The 25,082-nt window shown below is 43.4% G+C and overlaps 1 protein-coding gene across 1 annotated transcript in view; it reads left to right on the top strand.

Moving 5' to 3' along the window:
• Positions 1–370: 370 nt before the first annotated feature.
• Positions 371–25,082, top strand: part of LOC144799646 (uncharacterized) — a 30,348-nt gene continuing 5,636 nt past the window's right edge. The window contains exons 1-2 of the mRNA XM_078671090.1: positions 371–505; positions 12,749–12,907. Coding sequence (XP_078527216.1) covers positions 12,770–12,907 — 138 coding nt within the window. The 5' untranslated portion in view covers positions 371–505; positions 12,749–12,769. The remainder of the gene's footprint in view (positions 506–12,748; positions 12,908–25,082) is intronic.

The raw sequence follows: 25,082 nt of genomic DNA, 5'->3' as shown, positions 1-25,082 counted from the left end.
CGTCCTTGGAGACAGTGCTTGGTGCAAACACCTTTTACACCTGTATAAGGAAGTAGCATAACTTGTGCTTTTGTAAAGCACACACTCCCTTCAAGCTTGAGCCACTTAGCACTGAAATACCAGAAGTGCATTGTTATCCGACTCAATGGTACTCATTAATCTAGAGTGGAATGATCAAGCTGGGATTCAAACCTGTGACCATGAGGTCAAACACTTATCCATTGAAGGATCAAATTAGTTTCTGAGCCATGTACCCAGACCTCCCAAGTGCTTGAAACCTCCTGTTAGGTGCAGGTGGTGCCACCGTTTAGCATCGCCGGCTATGACAAACCAGGCGGTGGCGGCCTGCAGAACTGGTCTGGGTTGGGCTACATCACTGCATCATCTAACACAGGGTGTCTCCTCCAAGCATTCTGGAGCATGGAGCTCCTATAAAAAAGCATCCTTTCCTGGTCAAACGCCATCCCTGGGGTATACCTTTTCTGCTGCTCTTCTGGTGCACTGGGTAAGCCTTCGCTCTTATTTTAGTTTTAATTTATTTATCATTTATTCCATTGACATTTTATATGGCTGTCGGTCAGCCCAGCTATTGATTCAAATTGTGTAAAAGTGTGATGTTCTTGGAAGGAGAAAGAAGGGTAAACAGCTGTGACACCATCAAAGTGACACAAGGAAGATGGAGTTTGGGTAGCAAAAGAGGAGTAAGTGAAGAAACTGTCAGAACAGGAACGTGGTCAATCTTTCAAAAGAAATGTTAGCACTTGACACTTTCAGAATGAGGACTGGGAAGCCTTCAGGGGCTGAACTAAATGTCCTACATACAAGGTGCACAGGAGTATCTGATCCAGCATTACTGTGTAAGGCAATTACAACTTTTCAGGCCAAAAATAGGGTATAACGTGTGGGTCTAAGAATAACTGGGCCCTGTTCTGCATGTTTACCAGAATTTCGGACTTAGTGAAAAGCATGAATAATTACAGAATGTGAGTTTATACCAGTAGAAAAACTTGTTTGTAGAATACCACTCTAGGCAACTTGCAATATGTCTCTAAATTTCAGCGTCATACAGAGCGGTTCGCATTCTGGCCAGAGTTTGTAGATTAGCCGGGAATATGTTTCTTCCTTGCATAGGAAGGCAGTTTTTCACTTTTCAGATTGAACAGTTGAATGTATTGAATTAGGGTGCAACATTTTAGTTTAGGAGGGCAAAGTCCATGCCAGATTTTCAAGTCATTCATGTTGAGTCAGCCATATTATCAACAATGACAAAAATATTTTAGAAAATTGCTTAATGATTTTTTGAAGATCTTTTGAAGAGCTGTAAATGAGAGGTAATAGTATTCCCTAATGAAAAAAGATACTCAATTCAATCCCCTCACCTCGGAAGCATGGGCATCTGAGTCTGTCTTTTGTAAATTCAAATTAATGACCTCCAGAAGACCCATTTTGGTCACTGTGCCATCCTCACAGGTACATAGGATTCATGTATCTTTAATAAATTTAAATGCAACAGATTTCCATAGTCAAGGGGGACTCTAACATAGATCCCATTCTTCGGGGCTTACAATGAACATATCTGGGCTCAATAGTTTTAAGACAAGGATGCAGAAACGTTCAACTTTAGACTGGCATGGCTCAGGTCATTTAACAGAGAGCACTGGCAACAACAGAAGAAGAGAGGTGAGGCATTAATAATGTCCCATCAATTCCTTCAGATAAAGAACTTGGTTGGCATTTCCTCTTTACCTAGCAATGGCAGTACCACTCACTGTCCCATTGGTGCCATTTGCTTCCCATTATATGGCTGGAGGTAGTGAATGGTTTGCCAGTTTGTACTAAAAAGCACCTCTAGCAATGATAAGCTGAATTGCTCTTCATGAAATGTCACGAAAATTGCATGGATTTATTTGAAATGTTTTGAAATTCACTTACCAGCCTCTTACTTGAAAACTGAACTCGAGTACACAGGACATTGTAGGCCTAAGAAAATCTTGTAAAAGTTGCATAATCTGGAATAACTAAGGGGCATATTATCAACAACTAGCGATATTTATCGCTAAATAAGCTTAGCGAACATTTTTCAATCACCGTGCATCGCCGGATTTATCGCAGAGATAACATGCTATTAGCAACGTTTATCTCAAATGCGATAAAATATCCGGCGATAGTGGCTTAATGCGTGAATATCGCTGAAAATCCAGCGATATTCAGGCAGTAACGCCAATAAGGTCTTAATCTGAATATCCACCTCCCATTGGATATACAGGTTAAGAAGTGGTCTGAGCAGGCGTTAGTTTTCAGCGATATTCGCGCTTAGTGTGAATTTTTTCATCGATACGCCTGCGTTGATAATAGGCGATAGTGATGTTAGCGACTGCTTTCAGTCGCTAACAGGTTGGGTACGCCCACTTTGCATGTCATTAGCGATAAATATCGCTGACATGCAAAGCGAGCCCCAAACCGCTCGCTATCACCTAAAAGCTGCCGCTAACTGATGTTAGCGACAGCTTGCTAATAGGGCGATGAAAGTATTGCCACTTTGCAGCCGAAAACGGCCGCAAAAGCGGCGATAATTTCATATCGTCTGCCTTGCTAATATGCCCCTTATTGCACAAGATTTAGTGGGTGTAATAAAACAAATTTGCATACAGATATGCTCAACTCACTTTCAAACAGACACAGCATCATTTAATTGGACTGATAAAGGCATGACGGGTCACATTCACAAATATTTTCTCAGGAGCAAAGTAGGATATGCCAATTAGCAGAATATAAAAAAGTTCTTAGTATGGTGTGATCAATTCTTTGCATGAATGTGTCAGAGTGCTTTACAGTGCTTCAGTTTCTACATGAAATGAGGCGGGTGGCGATTATGGCAACCTATATCAGAGCATCGGAAGAAAGGCTACAATTGCAGGTTGATGATAACATTTAGGAAAAGATGGACAGTCATGTAGCCACCATTACAATTTCTAGATATGTTATGTGAAGAGCCTCAAATTCAAGTACTTTTACAGAGTACATAAATCAGTGCTTGTAGATGATGAGAATGAGTGGGTTATGGAATTACATGACCATAGGGGCAGCGTGGAAGAAATACAACAGGCATTTGCATCTGTTGGGTGTTTGTAGGAGGAATTATGGCTCATGTGGGTTCTTTTAAGGATCAAGCTTGTTATCCTTTTGAATTTCCTTGAGAGAGGCTTGAGATTGTCAGATCTTTTATTCTTGATGTCTAACAGGGAGTTGTCAAGCATACTCCTTGAAGGAAATTCCTTTCTTCAGAAGAACATCGGGCAGTGGTGCCACAACAATGTACAGGAATTTATAAAGCGCAAATCACCAAGCGGTTTCTAAGTGCTTGCTTAGGGAACCCGTCCTGGTATTCCCCTGTGAGATAACCCCGGCAGGGTATCCGCAAGGTGAAATCCAGGCATCCCGCCGCAAGGGGCCGTTGTGGAGATTAAGCAAGCTATTGCCCAGAGTCGCAGAGTGTGAACCCGTGAATCGAGTAGGCTCCGTAGCGAGAATTATCGAGTCCGTGGACATTGAGCCCAAGACCCCGCCGAGCCGGGAATTGAACCCTGGTCCCGGGCTGACCTCTGCTTCCAGGTCTGCCTCCTCTAACCAGTGAGCCACACTTCTCCACTATGGAGGGAACATGATGGAGTCTTTAGAGATTACAAGAATGTATTTGGTAGGGTTGGGGAGAGAGTTACAATTGAACACATTGTGGCCTATTTGCCAAATAGTACCGAACAAGTAAAAAACTGCATCACCAGTACTTATTTTTCCTCCTGAGGACAATGTCATGATCTCCAGTGTCCAAGGCCTCTGATAGGAGGAGGCAGGAACTGTCTTTGTCGAAGATGCCCAGGGCGATCGTTTTAAGGAGAGAGTTTCACTGCTGCATTCAAAGTGGAAACCATATTGTGAGGTTGCTAGGACATGGTTTTACTCAGGGCTTTAAGTGTGCCGGGTCTTGCAAAGCCGGTGCCGAAACGAGTCTCTATCAGGCTCAACATTTTTGTCCTCACCCTCGGGGTGAAAACAAGATCTTAACTCTGCAGCAGCACCACCCTTCACTGCCTTTGATGTGACTTCAAAGAAACTCGTTATAGTTCTTTCACAGTCTCACCATTTCAGAATGGAAGCATTTTCAATATTCTATACAACAAAGCCATAGTTGTTGCTCATGTATCTTATGCAACTAACAGCCATTGACAAAGCCAATAGCCCTAGCTTGTTGTAGGAAATCTTACTTATTGTATTATATTTCTGGATTCAATCACAGAAGCAGCAAATACCAGTCAGGCAGCGCACTGTGCTAAGCACAGATTTGTAGCATATGCGTTTAAGCCACGCCCTTAACTCCATCGCCCCTATGAGAGACCCCCCCAATTTTTTTCATCCCACTTGAAGCCCTGGTTTTACTAATGTACAGGGCTAGTTCTTCCATGCATCTCTCGAGAGTTTTAGGAGTGGACATATGCCTAGAGAGACAGGACAGAGCCTGACTTCAGGGAGGAGATAATGGAAGGGAGGGAACATTAGCAGGCGCCTTCCACCATATTCAACTTCATTTGCAGCGGAGTAAACATGTTAATGCCAGGAGCTTCTTTGAAATGCACATCTGCAGGTGAGATGCAGTATGAGATATTTTGGGGGGTACATGATGGGTCTTGCAGTGCTGCTGCCTGCGATGCAATTTTATTGTGTGCTGCACATCCTGCACTATTGTTTCTTACTGTCTTCAATGATGATGAGGAGACATTCAAGGATGTGGTCTTAACATTTTTTAAATGTAGGGAGGCTTTCAAGAAAGCTGTGATGTACCATTTTCGTTTACAGTGAATCTGTACTGCTGCTGTCTAGCTGTACCAGTGCTTAATTTGAGCCGGTGCTCAGCACCAGCAGTTAATTGTCAACACCGTCACTTATAACAGACTGCCACATGGTGGCACTGTTTGAAGCGCACAACAATAGTTCTTTATTAAATCATTACACTTTAAAAATGACTAATACCTGAAAGGCCAAGCCATTATTATAGCTTTGGGGGCTCTGAATAGTCTGAACCGTCACACTTAGAGGAATGTGATGCTTGGTAGTTGTGTTGGTACTGTCATTGACAGCCCTGGCAGGGGCATTGGGTGTTGCGATCTGGCACTTATTTTGTTTACAAATTAAGCATTGCACTGTACCTGTTGGCAGTGCGACTCCTGCTTTGTATATTATCAATCTTATGCCACTGCTCCTGCTGTCCACACCCACTGCCTAGCTGTTGTTTCTGCCATCTATTGCCCTGGCCTCTTTCCATCTCACAGGGGTTACACTCCTTGTCATCAGATATTGACCCACAGAATTTGAAAACAATCCTGGCATCTGAAATATCTGCTGGGTGTGCCGCTCTCCATGCATGGGAGTTCCCTCCTGGTGTGGCAACACATGCAACCATTGCCAAGTTCTTATTGCTCACTAATGGAGGAAGGGGTGGAGTCCAACTTTAGACTCTTCAAGAAATCCGGGATTACCAGCAGTGGCGGCCAGGGCTACCCTACTCTCAGCTGCAGTGGACCTCTGTGTAGGAACAAGACCCTGCTGCGCGAAGGGCTCACATTAAGCATACATGTTGTCTCAACTGAGATTTCTATTTCACAAAGCACTCTTCAATGGGGAAACGTCCATGATGTGCATGAAAGGCCCCAAAGTATAACTTTAAGGCTCTCATTACGAGTGTCCCATAATCATTTCTGTTCTTTCTCCACTTCAAAAGTACAAATACTGGGGTCCAGATAATTCCAGAGGCAGGAATATGTCAGGATTTATGAGATTTTTGGTGAATAATATGCAGTAATCGGATTTACCAGGCTGAATTCTACACTCTTTTGTCAGCTGTGGTTGCAAAATGAATAAACATAACTCCAACAGGGCCGTAAACCCACTAGGAATTATAAAGCCACTCGCAGCGAGGACCCGCAGTGGTGTGAGAAGCTGCAATGGTATTCCATCCAAGGTGTAAATTATTTTTTATAAATTCTCAATCTTCAGAAATAAAAAGGAAGGATGCAATGTTTAGTAACAAAACATGTGCTGGAATAAAAATCCTTTAATTAAAGATTTTTTGCAGAATCTCCTTCACTCAATCTAATATGCATAGAAATTCTTTAAATCAAACTTTTTTGCAAGGATCGTAATATGCAGGTAGAGTTTACAACAGTGACATACTTTGCAACATCAGAGGTGCAAAGTTTCTCACCTTTGCAAAACTCTGCAAAACTGGATAAGGCAAATTATAATCTTTGACATCAGAAAGTATAGACGGATGGCAGGAGCAAACTCAATCTTGAAAATTCACTAGCTATAGTTTTTTGCAGAAATGTAAAAGTTGCACGTGAATTATTGTGATCATATTTGTCTATTATTGTTCAGAATACAAAATGATGGATGGAAAGGTAAAGAAAATCCCACACGCTGGTCAGGAACCGGCAAATGTTTATAGAAATTTTAAAATAAACTATATCATTTGTATTTCATTGACAATTTGAGTACTGGAAAAATCTACTAGATGAAAGTGGATCTTGGAGGAGCAAACTAATGTTATTTTAATAATGCATCAAGTGTTGATCAAGTTCTACTCAAAAGAAAATCTGAAAATCTCTCATTATTTTTTAAGAAATAAAATTAAAATAATAAAGTAGCTGGATTCTCTGGGAAACAAGATGTTGTAGAAAGACAGTCCTGTGTGTGTGGGTGCGGGTTCAGTTCAGAAAGAATGACAGTGCCAGTTTGTGAAGGCAATGATGGGTTGTAATGAGTTATCGTGGAGTTATTAGCATAAAGTTTAGATGTTTTAACATATCGACTTTACATTAATTAATAAAAGTGAGTCTTGGGAATATAAGATATTTTGAACTGGAACCTGTGGTTTATATTTCCAGACTTAAAGGTCCTTTAAATCAGCTCAGATTCATCAATTCAGGCTCAGGTCTGGATACAGTACACTGAGTTTAAGACTCAGAAAGAACCCAGTATGTTTGTCGGTCACCTAATGACTTCAGCGGGTCGGCCACACCGCACACCCTTGACAGCCTCCTCTGAGGCGAAGGACACAAATTGGAAACAAATCAAAGTAAAGATGGATTTTAGTAGCCATTTTACTTTCTGTTCTTGGCTGCCTTCATGCTCTAGCCCCATGGGATCTAATCGCAGCTCCCAAGGGGTCCAATCTACAGAATCGAAGGTGTCGTAGAGGATGCAATGGAGCCATTAAATAGAAGGTACCCCAGCAGAGGGAATGTGGGTGGAAACTGATGTCACATTTAAGTGTTTGTGGCAAACAAGCAACTCCGCCCGTGTTGGCAAAGTAGCTAAGTAGGGGCTAAGGCAGGCCAGTGGCACCCGCAGCCACCAGAGATAATGCTAATTCACACCCATTGCTTGGGTGCACTCAGATGGAACATGTGAACCATTCCAAGATAGAATCAAGCACCCTAGGACAAAGGTCCAGTTAGAATACTAATTCTGATTTTTTTTTTTGCCTTCAGACCAATTGGTTCTTGTCGGCAAGCCCCATCAACTAACATTGTGTCCTCGAATTGTTTCACGTCCCTCTGTCCCGGAATGTCCTCTTACTTCTGTTTTATTATCATTCTCTTGGCCATTCATTGATGTTTTTAATTGCTGTATTTCTTTGCAAGGTAATCGTTTTATCGCGGTCAGCTGAATGGCTTACATCCACCATCTTTGAAATCGATTCATTGAGGTAGTCAGATTTGGTGCTCAGTGAGGCAGCAGCGTACGCCTTCCTCAGGGGTCGATTAAGAATGTAAGCTTTTGAGATGGTGAATGCTTTCCAGGACATCCTCAGCTGGTCATCATGTCTTCTGTTGCTATTCTCATTTGGAAAATGGAGGCATTGTGAATAGTTTCTGATTATAACAATTTCTGTAAGTATATGCTGCGCCAAATCAGTTTCAAACTCCCTCTGAACACAAAAAAAGACACTCAGTATTGCCAATCATGAGCTGGTAAAATGTTATCTATATCATTTTAAGGAAAATATAAGCACCTTCTGAGACATCTCTGCAGTTGCCCCTCACTGTCCCTGTTTGTCAGGAAGAAAACGGGTGTGTTAGCATACAGGCCAATTTTATATTGACTGGAGCTGCTACTGATCATCATGATCCACCAGTGGCCCTCCTTGTTCAGATGCTACCATGGTCTCGGGACCCACCTTCCTTTAAGACACTGATCATACACTCAGTCTCCTCTGAGTGTGCGCTGTTTGTACTAAGTTCCCATAGGCAGTCTCTTGTAACTTTATCTACACATGTTGCTTGTTTGCAGCACATGGGTTGCTTGTTTGCAGCAATCGCTCACTTATATGTGACGTCAGCTTGACTCCATCTTCACTCTGGATTGCACACATCTGAGCTTTTCCATCCACTTCCCTTCTCCTTGGTAACCTTCCATTTAATTGCTCCCTTGGATCCTCTACAACGCCTCCGAAGCCGAAGATGACCTGTGAAACAAGGAGAAAAGGTGCAATGCCAAAGCTGTATCTTTTCTGTATGCGAAGATGCGTGCATTGAGCCGAGAGGGGATCTGCATGCCTGAGCTGTCTCTGTTCTTTGTCTAGGGAGCGCCTGCATTGGTGCTGCTTCTGCTGCAAGTATTTTGTGGTAGAAAAGCACCAACGACACTGAATGCGATGCATCTAAGTGGGCGCTTGCACTGCTTCCGGTGTTAGTAGCAAGTTAGCAAGTTTGTAGACTTATATATCACAGCTTATCACCCACGAGGGTGTTCATGTGCAGTCCATGGGCACGGGAAGATTAAGTGATTTGCCCAGTGTGTCGATGCTTGAATTGCTGTCGCAGTAAATGCACTCCGCATCAGGGAAGAAGCTTGCACTGTTGCTGGTGTGTGTTTGCACTGTGTGTGTGGATTTCTTGAATTGCTGGTGCAGTAGATACACTGCCCATCGATGAAGAAGCTTGCACTGCTGCTGGTGAGTGTATGTTTGCACTGAACATGTGGATGCTTGAATTGCTTGTGCCATAGGAGCACTGTGCATCAAGGAAGAAGCTTGCACTGTTGCTGGTGTGTGTTTGCACTGTGTGTGTGGATGTCTTGAATTGCTGGTGCAGTAGATACACTGCCCATCGATGAAGAAGCTTGCACTGCTGCTGGTGAGTGTATGTTTGCACTGAACATGTGGATGCTTGAATTGCTTGTGCCATAGAAGCACTGTGCATCAGGGAAGAAGCTTGCACTGTTGCTGGTGTGTGTTTGCACTGTGTGTGTGGATTTCTTGAATTGCTGGTGCAGTAGATACACTGCCCATCGATGAAGAAGCTTGCACTGCTGCTGGTGAGTGTATGTTTGCACTGAACATGTGGATGCTTGAATTGCTTGTGCCATAGAAGCACTGTGCATCAAGGAAGAAGCTTGCACTGCTGTTTTGTGTGTGGTTGGACTGTGTGTGTGTGGATGCTTGAATTGCAGTGGCAGTAAATGCACCGCGCTTCAAGGAAGAAGCTTGCACTGCTGCTGGTGTGTGTGGGTAGTTGTACTGTGTGTGTGTGGTTGGACTGTGTGTGGATGCTTGAATTGCTTCGGCAGTAGAAGCACTGCGTGTGTGTGTGGATGCTTTAATTGCGGTTGCAGTAAATGCACTGTGCATCAAGGAAGAAGCTTGCACTGCTGCTGTTGTGTGTGTCATTGGACTGTGTGCGTGTGGATGCTTGAATTACGGTTGCAGTAAATGCACCGCCCATTAAGGAAGAAGCCTGCACTGCTGCTGGTGTGTGTGTGTTTGCCACAGTGTGTGGATGCTTGAATTGCGGGTACAGTAAATGCACTGCGCATCAAGGAAGAAGCTCACATTTCTGCCGGTGTGTGTGTGTTTGCACTGTGTGTGTGTGTGTATGTTTGAATTGCTGATTCAGTAGATGCATTGCACATCAAGAAAGAAGCATGCACTTCTGCTGGTGTGTATGTGGTTAGACTGTGTGTGTGTGTGGATGCTTGAATTGTGGTTGCAGTAAATGCACTGCGCATGAAGGAAGAAGTTTGCATGGATGCTGGTGTGTGTGTGTTTGCCCTGTGTGTGGATGCTTGAATTGCTGGTGCAGTAGAGGATTGAATTGTGGTTGCAGTAAATGCACTGCGCATCAAGAAAGAGGCTTTCATGGCTACCGGTGTGTGGTTTTGCACTGTGTGTGTGTATACTTGAATTGTGGTTGCAGTAAATGCACTGCGCATCAAGGCAGAAGCTTGCACTGCTGCTGGTGTGTGTGTGCGGTTGGACTGTGTGTGTGTGGATGCTTGAATTGCAGTTGCAGTAAATGCACCGCACATGAAGGAAGAAGCTTGCACTGCTGCTGGTGTGTGTGTGTGGTTGGACTGTGTGTGTGTGGTTGGACTGTGCGTGTGGATGCTTGAAATGCTGGTGCAGTAGATGCTTGAATTGTGGTTGCAGTAAATGCACTGCGCATCAAGGAAGAAGCTTGCACTGCTGCTGTTGTGTGGTTTTGCACTGTGTGTGTGTATACTTGAATTGTGGTTGCAGTAAATGCACTGCGCATCAAGGCAGAAGCTTGCACTGCTGCTGGTGTGTGTGTGCGGTTGGACTGTGTGTGTGTGATTGGACTGTGTGTGGATGCTTGAATTGCAGTTGCAGTAAATGCAGTTTTTGCATATTCTGGGTTTCAGGGAACTTTTCTCTACCGTGTTGGTGCTTTCCATCTATTCCCCTTGCAAAGCCTGAAGCAATTTCTGGGACCATTTACATAGAGCGTCATCCACCTGTTAATGTTGTGAAGCACACCGATTTCTCGATTTCCACTAGGAGGTGAACAAACACTGAATCCAACAGGAGGTGAACAAACACTGAATCGATACAAATACCGACGTGCAGCTTGTTTCAAGCAGAGTCCGAATAGTGCACCAATCAGATATGAGGGGCGGCGCCTGGGGCAGGGCCCAGTAGAAGCAGCATGAAAGGGGAGAAACAGGGGCGTAGCTTGGTCAGTAAGATTGGAGGGGTCTGAGCTTCAGTTTTTCCGACAATCAAGCTGGAATGTAATGTTTAAATACATTATAGGACAAGCGGGGTACATAAGAGTGGCCTAAGGGGCAGTTGAAAGTGAGAGGAATGCTAATTGGTAGGAGTACTAAGTGAGAAAACACAATATTTTCTAAAATAGCCAATATTTTTGAGGAGTTTCAAACAGAGAGGTAGAGAGTGTGTGTTTTTCTGTGTATATGTAAACATTTCTGCTGAAATCCAACAGACATCTGACAATACCAGACTGAAAGCACAGGTACCCAACTATTTATCAGAAAATGCATTTATGAGGGGGGTGTAACATCCCCAACACTCCACCGGAAGCTATACCCCTGGGGAAAAAAGCAACTTCTCAAGTAATCTCTGTGAGGAGGGGCTTCTGCAAGTCGGAACAGAATTAATTTTCAAGCACTACCACTTAATTAATTTGAATTCATGACTGGATCGATTTTGCAGTAGATAGTAGTACATTTTGAATAAAATAATTTCCGCTGCTGACCAGCATGTATAATTTAAGAAACACATATAATTTAAAAAAAAATGTATTGACACTGCTACCATGAAAAGTGGACAGTGACTGCCTCACCACCACAAGGGAGAGCCACTGGCTCACCTGACATTTCTGATTTTGACCAGGATAAACCAGAGGATCATTAATATTACCCTTATGTCCCCCTTACGAACCATTCAGCAATGTAGGACCAGCTGGCCGGGCTGTCGTTCAAATTTTTCAGATTTGGATTTAGATTCCGAAGTCCTGTTAAATAAGAGTGCTAAATTTGCATCACAGCAGGCAAGTAACATATCTAGTCGGGTAGAGAGGTGGAAATTCATGTTATTTACTTTTGCCTAAATGAAATGTTTGGAAAATTAAGCAAAATGTAACAAAATGGCTATCCAGCAGTTCTTGTTGTTTATTTGTGCCAAAGGCATCGTCGTGTCCATTTTGGATGCAAAAATGCTTTTGGCGCCCAAAAATAGTACAAAAACACAAATGCGATTAACCGGAACCAGTCAAATTCTGTTTGTTCGCTTCGTTCCCGTACTCTTGTAGAAGGATTCTTACCCCAATGTTTTTTAACTAAGCAATCAGGATTAATGGCATAATTACAGGAGTTTTGAGTATCAAACCTAACAAGAAAGGAAGGAAATTAAACGCGATTACAATGGTGTAACAACATTTTTACCTGGGTCCAGCTTTTTATTGTATTCCAAAACTTGCGATCTAGTTTCCATTATAAATGCTGGGCTACAATTACTAGAACGCAAAGATAAAACAACAATGAACAAGCTACGCAAATTTGAAGTCAAACAACTCCAGGTTAGCCAAACTCTGCATAAATGTTCCGTGTAGTGGATGCAGTGGTATTTTCATACTGCTGAATGCATCTTTAGGAAACTATAAGAACTATGTAAAGGCAAGGGCTGAATGACGGGGGCAGAACTGGCAGTTGCAATTGGGAGAACTGGCAGTGGGTGGTGCAGCAGCCAGCACCCTGGCACTGCCACTCAAGTGGGGCACTCTCCTCACAGGAGGGTTCTACCCGCGAGAGGAAGAGTTCACTTTGTGGCTAAAGAGAATAGTTTTTCATAAGTAAAAAACACTTAGACTATGTATCGATTTTCGGGTTTCAAGCATGACTTTGCACTGAATGGGGGTTTCATTCCTTTTCACAGTACCAATCAAACTGAGACAAGATGCCGTCGCTGATCCACTCCGTCAATGAAATGATCATGGTCTTCCTCAAATACTCGGAGAAGGCATGTGACAAAGACAAGCTCAGCAAGGACGAGCTCAGTTCCCTCATACAGAATGAATTTGCTGATGTCATTAAGGTAACTTGGAGTAGTAAATCTGAAAATGTAATTGTTGTTGTTTTCGCTTTTACGCATTCTCATATTTAGAGATGAGGACCTGAAGCACAGGGTGTTCAAGTGAGGTGTTAAGGATCACACAACCAAGGGAATGCCAGGACAAGAGTTTTTTGGGCTCTACAGTGAGCATCTTACTCTCTCTCCCAGTGTTTGGCTCCTGTCCATAGGCGTGTGTTGCAATGAAGGCTGTCCATGCAAACATTACTCTAATCTTAGATGGTGTCTCATGCAAAACCCTCAGGAGCTCTAGATGCTATGAGGTCAGCCTTCTAATGAGGCACCACAACCGACACCACGTGGACACCACAAGCACGGAACATCACCAACACCAGAATTCCAAATAATTCTCACACAGATAGGAGGCACTCTCACAACTCAAAGAGACTTACGATAGTAAGTCAAAGCACGCTGTCTAAATTGTAAAGCATTTTTACCAGAAACATACATCAGCAGGGTAAAACAACATCAATTGAGATTAAAAAAAAAACAATTGCAAGATTAAAGTCCAAGATCATATCCATGCATGTTAGTCAACTTAATCTATTAGTTATTTTTCAAAGCTTCTAAAACTATTTTCAATTGAATACTTTTCCTAACATTTGTTAAGTCTTCTATGTTACTGCAGACTGTATATTTTTCTTTAACCATAGTATCCATCAAAAGTTTCACTACTCATTTGTCCCTGCTCATCCACAGGATTCCACCACTTCCTGTCGACAATGCTTTTGAGGCCTTCATCCAAAGATCTTCTAGCTATGGTTTCTTCCATTCAGTATTTAAACTTTTCCCTGACTCTTAGATGCTGATAAGTGTACAGTCAGTCTATAGTCTCTTAGTCCTCTGTGTATCTGCCATCCCTGCCCTGTCTCTCTACCATCCTGAGGTCATTCAATCATAGCCTCTTCTACAAATTCGGCTTCCAAAGCCTCCCATATTTTATCAGTATTTTCATCCCCACCTAAGTATTTTCTCCCTCCTTAAGTCTCACATCTTTCTAGTGTGATTCCACCCTCCCTAAATCGGTTTTCTTTCCTCAGGTTGCCTGCCTTCTCTAAGTCTTGTATCTCTTCCCCGTCTCTGAACCCTCCATTCATATTCTATCTGTACTCAGCTCTTCTCCTTCCCTAAGAGTCACATCTCTCCAAGTCTATATTCTTTACTAAAGTCTCCTGTCTCTCAACCCCCCCAAATCTCACATTTCTCCCAAGTGTCCCTTAAGTGTACCATTAACCAGCACACTCCCTACACTCTTGAAGACTTCAATCCTTCTTCAATCTATTCACCATCCTTTGGTCTCCCAATCTTCCTCTGTCTGATGTCCTCCCCCATTGTTTTCTTCTCTCTATTTTGTTAACCATGCTAGGTATTCCTCACTCCACAAGCCGCTTGTCCATGTTCAGTCTATCACTCACCTACTTGATCCTTGATCCTTTGCTTTTTATGGGTGCTCTAGTAGAGATGTGTGGGTCGTCATAGAGTATCTTGTGGCAGTAGCAGACATTTCCCCATTCTGAGCTGAAAAAGCTAGACAATTGCATTTTTTTCTTGCACAAATTTGACAAGGGGTTGGGTAGGGAAAAAGATCAATATTTTGTACTAGTTGTCTCTCTGAACACAGAAAACATTATTCTGGGTTTGTAGCTCAGCTTTTACCTGGTGAAATGTGTGCAGCGACAAACAACAGCTCCAGTGAAATGTCGAGGGTCCCACCAAATGAGAAATCAAGTTTCCTGCTAAGTCAAAAACAGATAACCTTGATGACGACCCTAACAATAAATAATTCAATCAGGGCCTGCAATGGTCGGATGCCCTCCGATATCCTGTCAAAGTGTACCTTCAACAAGTGGGGCCAAGAATCACGATTGGATTACATTATGGTGGAGACACGCCTCTGGCCGAAGGTTGTCGACTTTGAGGTAATATCCAGGGCTGATAGCGACCATAACGCATTGAGTCTGAGGATGGACTTCCCATGCCCAAAGGTAAACGCCCCAGACATGGTTGATGGATTGATAATAACTAACAATAGACGTAGGGTAAAGTGGTAAAGTGGGGGAAATTAGTGGCATCTCGAGATGCACTACCTAAATTATATAGTGTAATTCTACCCCTCCTTACGAAGGTCAGTGATTTAATGGCCCAGCCCCTCGCATTAGATTTTAATGGCAATATCCAGAGTGTGCATCTGGAGTTAGTAGACTGTTTAGCAGAATTTTTTAATCCGCCTAGCTCCAGCAGGAAGGGTAGGGTGCTTGTATCTTCCTTGTACAATGCCTCCTGCAGGAGGCCAAAAACGGAGCTCATTGGGGCTATAAAAGATGGGAGAGACAAACCAAAAATCCACTCTTTAAGATTGCTATACAAAGAAACAATGAACGATGCCAAGAAAGAGTGGGACATGGAAAGATGGTCTAATCTCTCATCCTCCCTAGAGTCAAAAGATGTGCGTAGATTCTGGGCAATAGTCAGTACAGGGTCTGGTGAGCCTGGATCTGCGATTGAACCTAATATTGAGGAGGGGGTCTGGGAACTCCACTTCAAGACCTTATAAACAGCAGTTCCAGGCCTAGAAAGCATACAGGTACATACATCATCTAGCTACTGAGCTAGATGAGCTGGAATTCACACTAGAGGAGGTTTATAATGCCATAGGGAAACTGGCTAAGGGAAAGGCTCCCGGTTTAGACAAACTCCACGGCGACCTATTTAAGGACCAACCGAGGATTTGGGCCCCTTACCTGTATGCCCTTTTTAATGCAGTCTTGGGAGGCATGGAGGTGCCGGGTACATGGCTGGGAGCAGAGATTGTCCCAATCTTTAAGAAGGGCTCTCCTCTGCTCCCAGCCAACTACAGGTCCATCAGCCTCATTGATGTCCCCTAAAAAATCTTCTCACGACTAATTTTAGATCGTTTGCAGGAGTGGATGGAGGAGCATGACATCCTCAGTCCCTATCAGGCCGGATTTAGGAGGAACACATCCACCATGGATCAGATCTTCCGTCTTATTCTGTTATACTGGAAGACGGTAACAGTAGAGGGTGGCAGCCTTTACATGGTGTTTGTGGCCCTCCGGTCCGCGTTTGATCTGGTACCTAGGGGGAAACTGTGGGCGGTGCTACGGGACATGGAAGTTCCACATGCAATACTGGGGGTCTTGATGAGGTTGCATGCTCGGAACTTCGCACAGGTTAGATGCGGGAGGAATGGGGTGTTGTCATCCAGATTTCCAGTTTGCCGGAGGGTCAGGCAGGGGTGTGTTTTGGCACCAACCCTGTTCTGCCTCTACGTGAATGGCATCATACCGCACCTGGATGCGGTCCCTAACAATGACACACCCAGATTGGCAGGTAGGAGGGTGCCGGCGATAATGTTTGCCGATGACACCCTCCTGCTTTCCAAGTCCCCTATAGGGATCCAACGCGTACTGTAAGGCTTTACGGATTTTTGCCGATGCCGAGGTCTGGAAATCAACGCGGATAAAACAAAATTTATGATTTTTAATCCCCCGGCATCCACCCGCCCAACACCCATTTTGGGTGCGGTTAGACTGGAGAGGGTACAGACCTTTCAATATCTAGGGGTTACGATAAATGAAAATCTTTCTTGGGGCCCCCAACAGGTCAAGTCCCAACTCAAAATGTCTCAATTAGTGGTTGGCATCCTAAAGATGTCACATACATCGACATTTAAGCCAGTGAGCCCCGCACTTGAGATTTATAAAGTCAAAGTGAGGGCATCGGCTCTCTATGGTGGGGAACTTTGGGGGCACTCCTGTAGGCCCGAAATCCCTAACTTGGAGAACAAATTTATGCGGCAGTTATTGGCGCTTCCCTAAAGCACACCACTCCTACCATTAAGGTTAGATCTAGGATTGAGCCCTATCCAGGATGAGCTAGCCCTGAAACCTCTCAGGTTCTGGCGCAGGCTCTGGATAACCCCAGAACTTCTAAATTACAGGCTTGAACTGAAGGATGTATTGAGCCACAGTAAAGCAGCAAAAATCCCTTGGCTTGTATTTGTGAAACAGGAATTTGCGGAATATGGGACTACTGACCCTGTGGTATGAACCAGAATGGGCGTGTAAGGAGGTTTCAGGTAAATCCCTCACAAAGTCCTTTATGGATCACAAACGTAACATATGGCTGCATGACTCTCGAGCTGGTTCTCTGACAAAACTGTTTTTAACTATCAAGACTTCATATGTCTTTGAGGAATTCCTGAAAGTCATTTATCCAGTAGGAGCAAGGAAGCTCTATATCCAATGGAGGCATGGAACACTACCACTAAGGGCTTTCACAAGCAAATGGCCTTCCCCTACGAATAAATCTTGCCCGGGGTGCAGTGCCAGTCAAGAGGATGAACTTCACATACTTTTTTTCTGCCCTGCTTACAGTAAAGCTAGGTACTGGTTAGTTCCCCTGTGCAAGAACATGGGCTTTGACGAATGCTCGGTTGCAGTGAGAATCCTCAAGACTGATACCTCAGGTCATATTGTCTTTGCACTATCAAAGTTTTTGATAGCCATGTGGTCCAAGAGATGCTTTTTAACTGCAAACAGTAGCTAGGGGTGATTGTATATTCCTGATTTTATGAAATCTCTATTGTATATTATGAATTGACTTTTATACTATGTGTTGAAATATATGTTTTAATTGTAATCTTTTATGGCTGAAAAAACGTCGAAATAAAGATCAAATGATGTTGATAACCTTGATTGAAGCCATGGTAGCTATGGAGCAAACCGCAGCATTGTATGCAGAGAAATGTGCACTATTTTATTAAACAGCAGCAAAACAATATTAGAGTCAAGAAACCAGTAAAACTCTTACAGGAATAAAGTAAAATGTAAGAGGGTAATAAGTGATATGATGCAAAGTGGTCAAAATCAGGTTAAGAGAACTAGAGATACGGATTTGTAAAGTTTTAAGTAAAAAATTGTCAAACAAACAAAAAGCCCCAATGTAAGTCAATGGTTACTGTTGACCAGGGTTTAGAGGCAGTTTCAGGACAACAACAATGAACTGTTTTTACAAAGCCTACCAGAAGGCAACTGTCAAAAGATTTACCATTGGAGCTCAGATGTTTTTATGGAATCCAACATGTCTAGTGGATCAAGGCAAGATTCTTAAGCAGGTAGAGGCCCCTTGAGGTCGCATAAGTCCTTCAGTCAATCCTCCCATTAAAGCCTTCAGTTTTGTAACCAAAATCTCCAAGCCGAACCTTAGCTGCTGAAGCACTTTGCCACTGAAATTAGTTTGCGTTCTCTCCCAGTTCCACGTTCTAACTTCTGGCTCATTCAGTTTTTTCAATCTAAAAATTCTTTAGTGCAGCAAAGTTGCATGGTGTGGTCAGACAAGGCTCCTTCAACCAAGCTCAAACACTCTCTCCAGCACAGGATCTAACAAAGGTCAGTTCAATCCACTGCTAACTTCTAAGCTGGTCCTTTCCAAAGAGGTCCCTCTCTTTTCACCCTTTTCTGAGAAGAGAAGCTGGAATGAGAGGGTCAAGCCCTTGAGAGCACTGCCACTGTACATGAGGGAGCAGGTTTCCCTTAGTCCTTCTAGATTCCGGCAATCAGCCAGCAGCAGAGGCCCTTTTCTGGTTGTTCTGCCAAAAGCTAATTTGCTGCCAAAAGCTAATTTTAGAAGTAGGACTTTTTTGCTAACTTGATGGCTGCATGGTATCTTTTCCTAATTTTTTTAAAGATAAGACGATTAGATTCCTCATAGCCCTTTCTCCATCTGCGTTCCAACTGCTTGGATTGCAGGTGAAGCTCTTCTAGTTCTTTCGAGAACCAGGGGTCCCTATGGGGTTTCCTTTTACTCAGTCCGACTGGACGACCAGATAGGAGCAGCTCCTCCCCCAGCGATGACATCCAATCGTGGAATCTCCTAGTATCCTCACCAGGAGCCCCTGTGAGAGTAGGAACCTTGTCTTGTGCCACTGTTTGCAGTGCGTTGTTTGTGAGCAGACGCTGCCACTCTTTCCTAGGGGGCCCTACCACTGTCTTCCCTTCTCTATGCCCCTTAACCGGGATTGGAATATATAATGGAATAAAACTGTGGTCAGACCAGATCTGTGGGGATGGCTTTTCAATCTGCAGTGTGCTAAGGTTAGTACAGATCACATCAAGAGTATGCCCTGCCCTACGGGTGGGCCCCTGAACCATTTGCTCCATATCCAGCAGCTGCATCGTCTCCACAAAGGGAGAAACCCCTGGGCTGTCACTACATTCTAAGTGAAAATTGACATCACCGAGGAGCGTAAAGTTGGCATATCTGAGCATAGCCTCACTAAGCGCATCGCCAAGGGAGTCCAAGAAAGCCTTGCTGTTACCTGGGGGGACGATATACCAATACCCCTGAGAAGGAGAAGGTATTAGTAATGGTACAGCAGAAACCCATATGTTCTGTTCCGCTGAGACCTGGAAGCGAGAAAACTTTCCAGGGTAGGGTCTTCTTATGTAAGATGGCTACCCCTCCCCCTCTCCCACTTTTCCTATCCACCCTGCATATTGTAAAGTCTGGTGGCAGAGCAACTGCAATATCTGGGTTTGAATCCTCTTTTAACCAGGATTCAGTTATACCTAAGAAGTCCAGGTCATTGTCCATGATCAGCTCCCTGGCCTCTAGGCCATGTAGGACCAATGAACGTGCGTTTATCAAACCTCCCTTGATGAACCTCCGATGGCCATCTCCCTTAACTTCATCAGCTCTCTTCTCCTTAGCCCAAAAGAGTATCTGGGTCTTACATTTATAGCATGACAATGGGCCCAGGATTCTATCCGCATCCAGGAGATGTTCACACTCGTTTTTAAGATTTAGATCTAATAAGTGACTAACTGAATACCTCCTAACTGATTCTAAACGGGCAGGGTGGCTGGCGCTGGTCGTGTCTCAGGCGCGGACGGGCGCAGACGGGCTTGCCTTTGGCGCGCCTGCTTCGCGCGCCTGCTTCGCGCGTCCGCTGCGCTTCCGCGTCCATCCCTCCATTTATAGCGAATGTAGCTAGAGACTAGACCATCTCAAACTCCAAAATGGCGTCTGAGACTGTCCCACCGGAAGTGGGCGAAATATAGCGCCGTGCTCCCTCCACCCAATCAGCAAACGCTGTGGTGGACCGCGGAGCATACGCTGGAGGCCCTAAAACGTTCCGTCAAGACCCGAAAATACTGGTCTCCAATTACAGCCCCTTGTGCCTAACAGAGAAAGCAGGTATGGCACAGAGTACAATCGTAAATTAAGAACACCCCAAATCAGCCCCAAACAGTTTTCAAATACAGCCGCAATACAATGAGTGAGATAAAATAAACAGGTGCGTTTTAAACATTTTGAAAAGGTGGTTAGCTTGTGCTCGTAGCCGACCTTGACGCTAAACACACGTCCGCTCAGACTCCGCCTTTATATCAGAGACTAGACCGTCTCAAACTCCAAAATGGCGTCCGAGACTGTCCCACCGGAAGTGGGCACAATATAGCGTCGCGCTCCCTCCACTCAATCAGCAAACGCTGTGGTGGACCAGGGAGCATACTCTGGAGGCCCTAAAACGTTCCGTCATGACCGAAAAATACTGGGCTCCAATTACAGCCCCTTGTGCCTAACAGAGAAAGCAGGTATGACACAGAGTACAATCGTAAATTAAGAGCCCCCCAAATCAGCCCCAAACAGTTTTAAAATACAGCCGCAATACAATGAGTGAGATAAAATAAACAGGTGTGTTTTAAAATTTTTGAAAAGGTGGTTAGCTTGTGCTGGTAGCCAACCTTGTTGCTCATTGCTGACATAGGAACCAGTGATGCAGACAATTTGTGTAGTCAACTTTTCAGTGGGTGAGTTGTTAGTCGAACTTTTTGTGGAAATCTGAGATGGGGAAAAATGTGATATAGTGTCTTCATACTGTAGAATGTTGACTTTGTTAGTTTGCTCGCTGGTGCGTTCATTGAGAAAGCAGTGTTCATGACAATTTTAAGCTTCCAAACTTCTTATGGTAATTTTGGCAGGTTTGCTTGCTGGTGCTTTTATTGAGAAAGCAGAATTCATGAAAATCTCAATCTTTCAAATCTCTCATGGTATTTTTGGCAGTGGTCCTAGATAAGCTGGCCAGGGTTAATGGATGATAACTTTCCAATTTCAAGAAGTGAGTATTTCAGTTTTTGATGGATTTAGTTCAAAATAGTCACACATCATGCATTGTTCTACGTCTTTGTGGCAGTTTTAGAGTTTAGAGTTTTGTAGGTCTTTTGGCTTTTCCAGTTTAGTATTATTTGTGTGTTGTTTGCATACTTGCAGCAAACAAGGTGAAAATAGTGGACTAGCTCTGGTAATGGTTTCTTGTATACTTTGAAGAAGAAAGAAGAAATGATAGAACCTTGAGGCACTCTTATTTTTATTTTGTAAAGTGACAAGGAGATGAGGTGCATATATATCATGTTTGTCCTGTCATGATGGTAGGAGGGGATCTAAGCTAGAGTTATCCATCAATATTGATTTCTTTGAGACTGAGATGTAAGATTGGATGGTGAGATGTGCTAAAAGACACAGAGAAATCCAGGAGAAGATGTGTAGCTACACTTGCTTTTAAATTTCATATAATGATTAGAGCAGATGTTGTGTCTCTTCCTGGGTGGAATCCTGTTTGGTAGTCTAAGAGTAAGTGGTTGTTTTCTAGACATTGAGAGTTCTCTTGAAATGCTGCTCTTTATACATAGTCCAGTAGAAATTGGTCTCTTATTAAGACGGCCTTCTCAGTTCAGTTTATTCTTCTTGATCAATGGTTGTGTGTATTTTCTCTTTAACCGCATCGGTGCACGCATTTTCCCGCTGTGCGCTGAAGATTTCAAAAACCCGCGGTTCATGACGAGCTCAGCTCCTCATGAGCGTACGAGAGGTGTACCTCATGACGAGCTGAGTTCGTCATGAGCGTCGAAGGGGTTAAGTCTTGTGGAAAGATTCCTGTCTGTAGAGAATTGTTGATTGCATTCAATGCTGGCATAGCCACTGATGATGATAGTAGAATTTCATTGAATATTTGTGGTGGGCATGGGTCCGAAGGGCCACTCCCTTATACATGATCTGGAAATCGTGTCATTGTTATTTCTCAGAAAACTATAGCAAACCATCCATTTTCGCTGGAGTGCTTCTCCAAAGTGGTATCTCCACCTGAGAGGTGTTTCCAGATAATAGTCTTAGGTTCTATTTTGGAGGAATAGTGCATCACCAGTTTGTTGCAGACGCCTTGTGAATGAGGAATACTTTTTCAAGTGCTTTCACTGTTTTGTAATTTTGGTAGTATTTTATGGAGTTCCTTGACAGGGCATTAGGCGTTGTATATACTGCTTAAATAGTGAATTATCTCCACTTTTTTATGTATGAATTATATGTTGTTATCCTTATGAAAATACATTTGTCAAGAAGGTTCTATGATTTTTACTAGGTGTTCTAAAGTGTTGAGATGTATCTTTGTATCTTTTTTAGGTCGTCATTTATCAAAGGGATTTCTTTTTTGGAACTCTTTCATGTTTTTACGATGATTGTTTTGTCAACGGCTACCCCGTTATACAACGTCTTTACCCAGTTTATTGCCTCCAGTTGTGTGCGAGTGACTAGATGAATATCTAAAAAATCCATATTCAGCTTATTCCAGATTTTGATATTGAATGGGGTGAAGAAGTTGAGAGCCTTAAAGGGATCTTAAGTGAGAAGGAGATGAGGTGAAGATTAGCCCAGCCTGAGTTTTTCACTGTGTTTGGATTCAGGGAATGTCAATGTCAATGTCAATGTATTTATAAAGCGCAAACAATCATCCCCAATGGGATATCACGGCGCTGTCATGACCGTAGTGAGTAGTTAACAGATAACAGAGTGAAGATTAAGATTAATCAGATTTTGGAAAAATAAATGTTTTTAATTGCTTCCTGAAGGACAAATAACAGTCTGTTAGTCTGAGTTCCTGCAGTAGCTTGTTCCAGTTGTTTGGCGCCAGGTGGGAGAACGCCCGTCCACCCATCCTAGCTGTTTTCACACGAGTGTTACTTGCTCTAGCAGCCGTACGAGAACGCAGATCCCTCATAGGAGCATAGAACCTGATTTTATTTTTTAGGATACGAGGGCCCGTGTTGTGCAATGCTCTATGCGTTATGCACATTAGCTTTAAGATAGCTCTCTGTCTCATTGGTAGCCAGTGAAGCTCATGCAGGCAGCTTTTGGCTGGGTCGTACTTTCTTTTATTGCAAATTGCCTTTGCTGCAGCGTTCTGTACGACTTGTAGTTTCGCGAACAGATAGTCTGCCATTCCCACAAACAGGGAATTTCCGTAATTCAGCCTACTCATTAATAAGGACTGGACCAGTATTTTCCTACACTCAGTGGGAATCCATGGAAAAACTCGCCGGAGCATCTTGAGTAGTGCAAAGCCTTTGCCACAAATTGTAGATACATGGGTTTTCATGCTCAAGGAGTTGTCTAGAATCACACCTAAATTCTTAACCATTGATGCTGGGATAGGAGCGGTGCCCAGAGTGGTGGGCCACCAACTGCTGTCCCATAGGTGTGTATGTCTACCAAACAACAAAATCTCAGACTTGTCTGCATTTAGTTTGAGACAGTGATTGTGCATCCAATTGGCTAGTTCAGTCAGACAGTTCAGCAGCCTGTCCTTAGGGTCATCTTCTTCATCTAATGAAATCATTAGTTGGGTGTCGTCTGCGTAAGAGCAGATCCCGACACCCCACTTTCTCCCTATTTCGGCTAATGATGAAACAAACACGTTAAATAGGGTTGGACTCAATGAGGCCTCTTGTGGGACCCCATACTTGATGTTCCGGGGAGGGGAAACAAAATCACCCATCCGTACTGACTGTGTTCTGTCTTGCATGAAAGACTGCAGCCACCCTAATGCCTTTTCCCGGATACCCTTGGCTGCAAGGATTTCCAGGAGTCGGTGGTGTGGGACGGTATCAAATGCCGCCGAAAGGTCTAATAAAATCAAGGCGACTGTCTTTCCCTGATCTACCTTAGTTCTGATATTGTCCGACACTGCCAAGAGTGTAGTCTCGGTACAGTTGTTGGCCCGGAACCCTGTTTGGGAACTATCTAATAGGTTATTGGTCTCTAAGAAATTGGAAAGCTGCCTGTTGACCAATTTCTCCATCACCTTAGACAAATAGGGAAGTTGGGAAATAGGCCGATAGTTTGCCGGGTTGTGAATATCAGACCCTACTTTTTTTAGTAAGGGAGTAACTATGGTGCTTTTCCAATGCTTTGGGAATTCAGCAGAATTCAATGAATGATTAAAGACTTTGGTTACAGCTGGGCAAATTATTGGTGTTAGCCGTGAGAAGATATGATGCGGGCATGGGTCTAGTGGGGAGCCTGATTTTACTTCCAGCATAGCTTTGCCCACTTCTCTCTGTTATCCTCCGTGAGAAATAGTCTTTCTTTGTTTTCCTGCTAGCTTTATTATAAAGCGCAAGTTCCCTTTTGTATATGGCTCTCGTTTCTAGGGTTTTATTGAGCCTCCAATTGTGTTCGCAAGATGTACATTTCCTTTTTAAAGATTTTAATTCAAGTCCATACCACTTCTCTGAGACTGTGCCTCTCCGTTTATTTTTAGAGAGGGAAGCTGAGCAGTGTTCCAGCGCACTCTTGATATTGTTCTGGAGCTCTTCTATTTCATCATTAATATTGATGTTTCCTATGGAAACATGTGTAAAATGATTCTGAAATTTTTCCACAGAAATATTTTTCCAGCTCCTAGCTGATGCTGTTGCTGGGGGCATGGATTTAGAGTGTTTGATAGGTACTTTAATAGTGAACACAATCATAGAGTGGTCAGTCCATATCAATGGTTTAATCGCATTGATGTCAATGGCTCCTATATTGTAAAAGATGAGATCTAAAATGTGTCCAGCCCTGTGTGTTGGCTGATTAATTATTTGTGTCAGCTGAAGAATATTCATGTCCTCCACTAGCTGTTTAGTTAGTGGGTTGTTAGTGCTATCAAAGTGTACGTTGAAATCCCCTATTACTAAAATATTCTTGTTCTTAAGACAGACCGGCATAATTTGGGTAAAAAGTTGGGCACTAAAGTCTAATGTGCTGGCAGGGGGGTTATAAACTATCACTCCCCCAAATAAAA

Source organism: Lissotriton helveticus, chromosome 12 (assembly GCF_964261635.1).
Source record: "Lissotriton helveticus chromosome 12, aLisHel1.1, whole genome shotgun sequence".
Lineage (NCBI taxonomy): Eukaryota > Metazoa > Chordata > Amphibia > Caudata > Salamandridae > Lissotriton > Lissotriton helveticus.
This window is presented reverse-complemented; position numbering and strand designations above follow the sequence as displayed.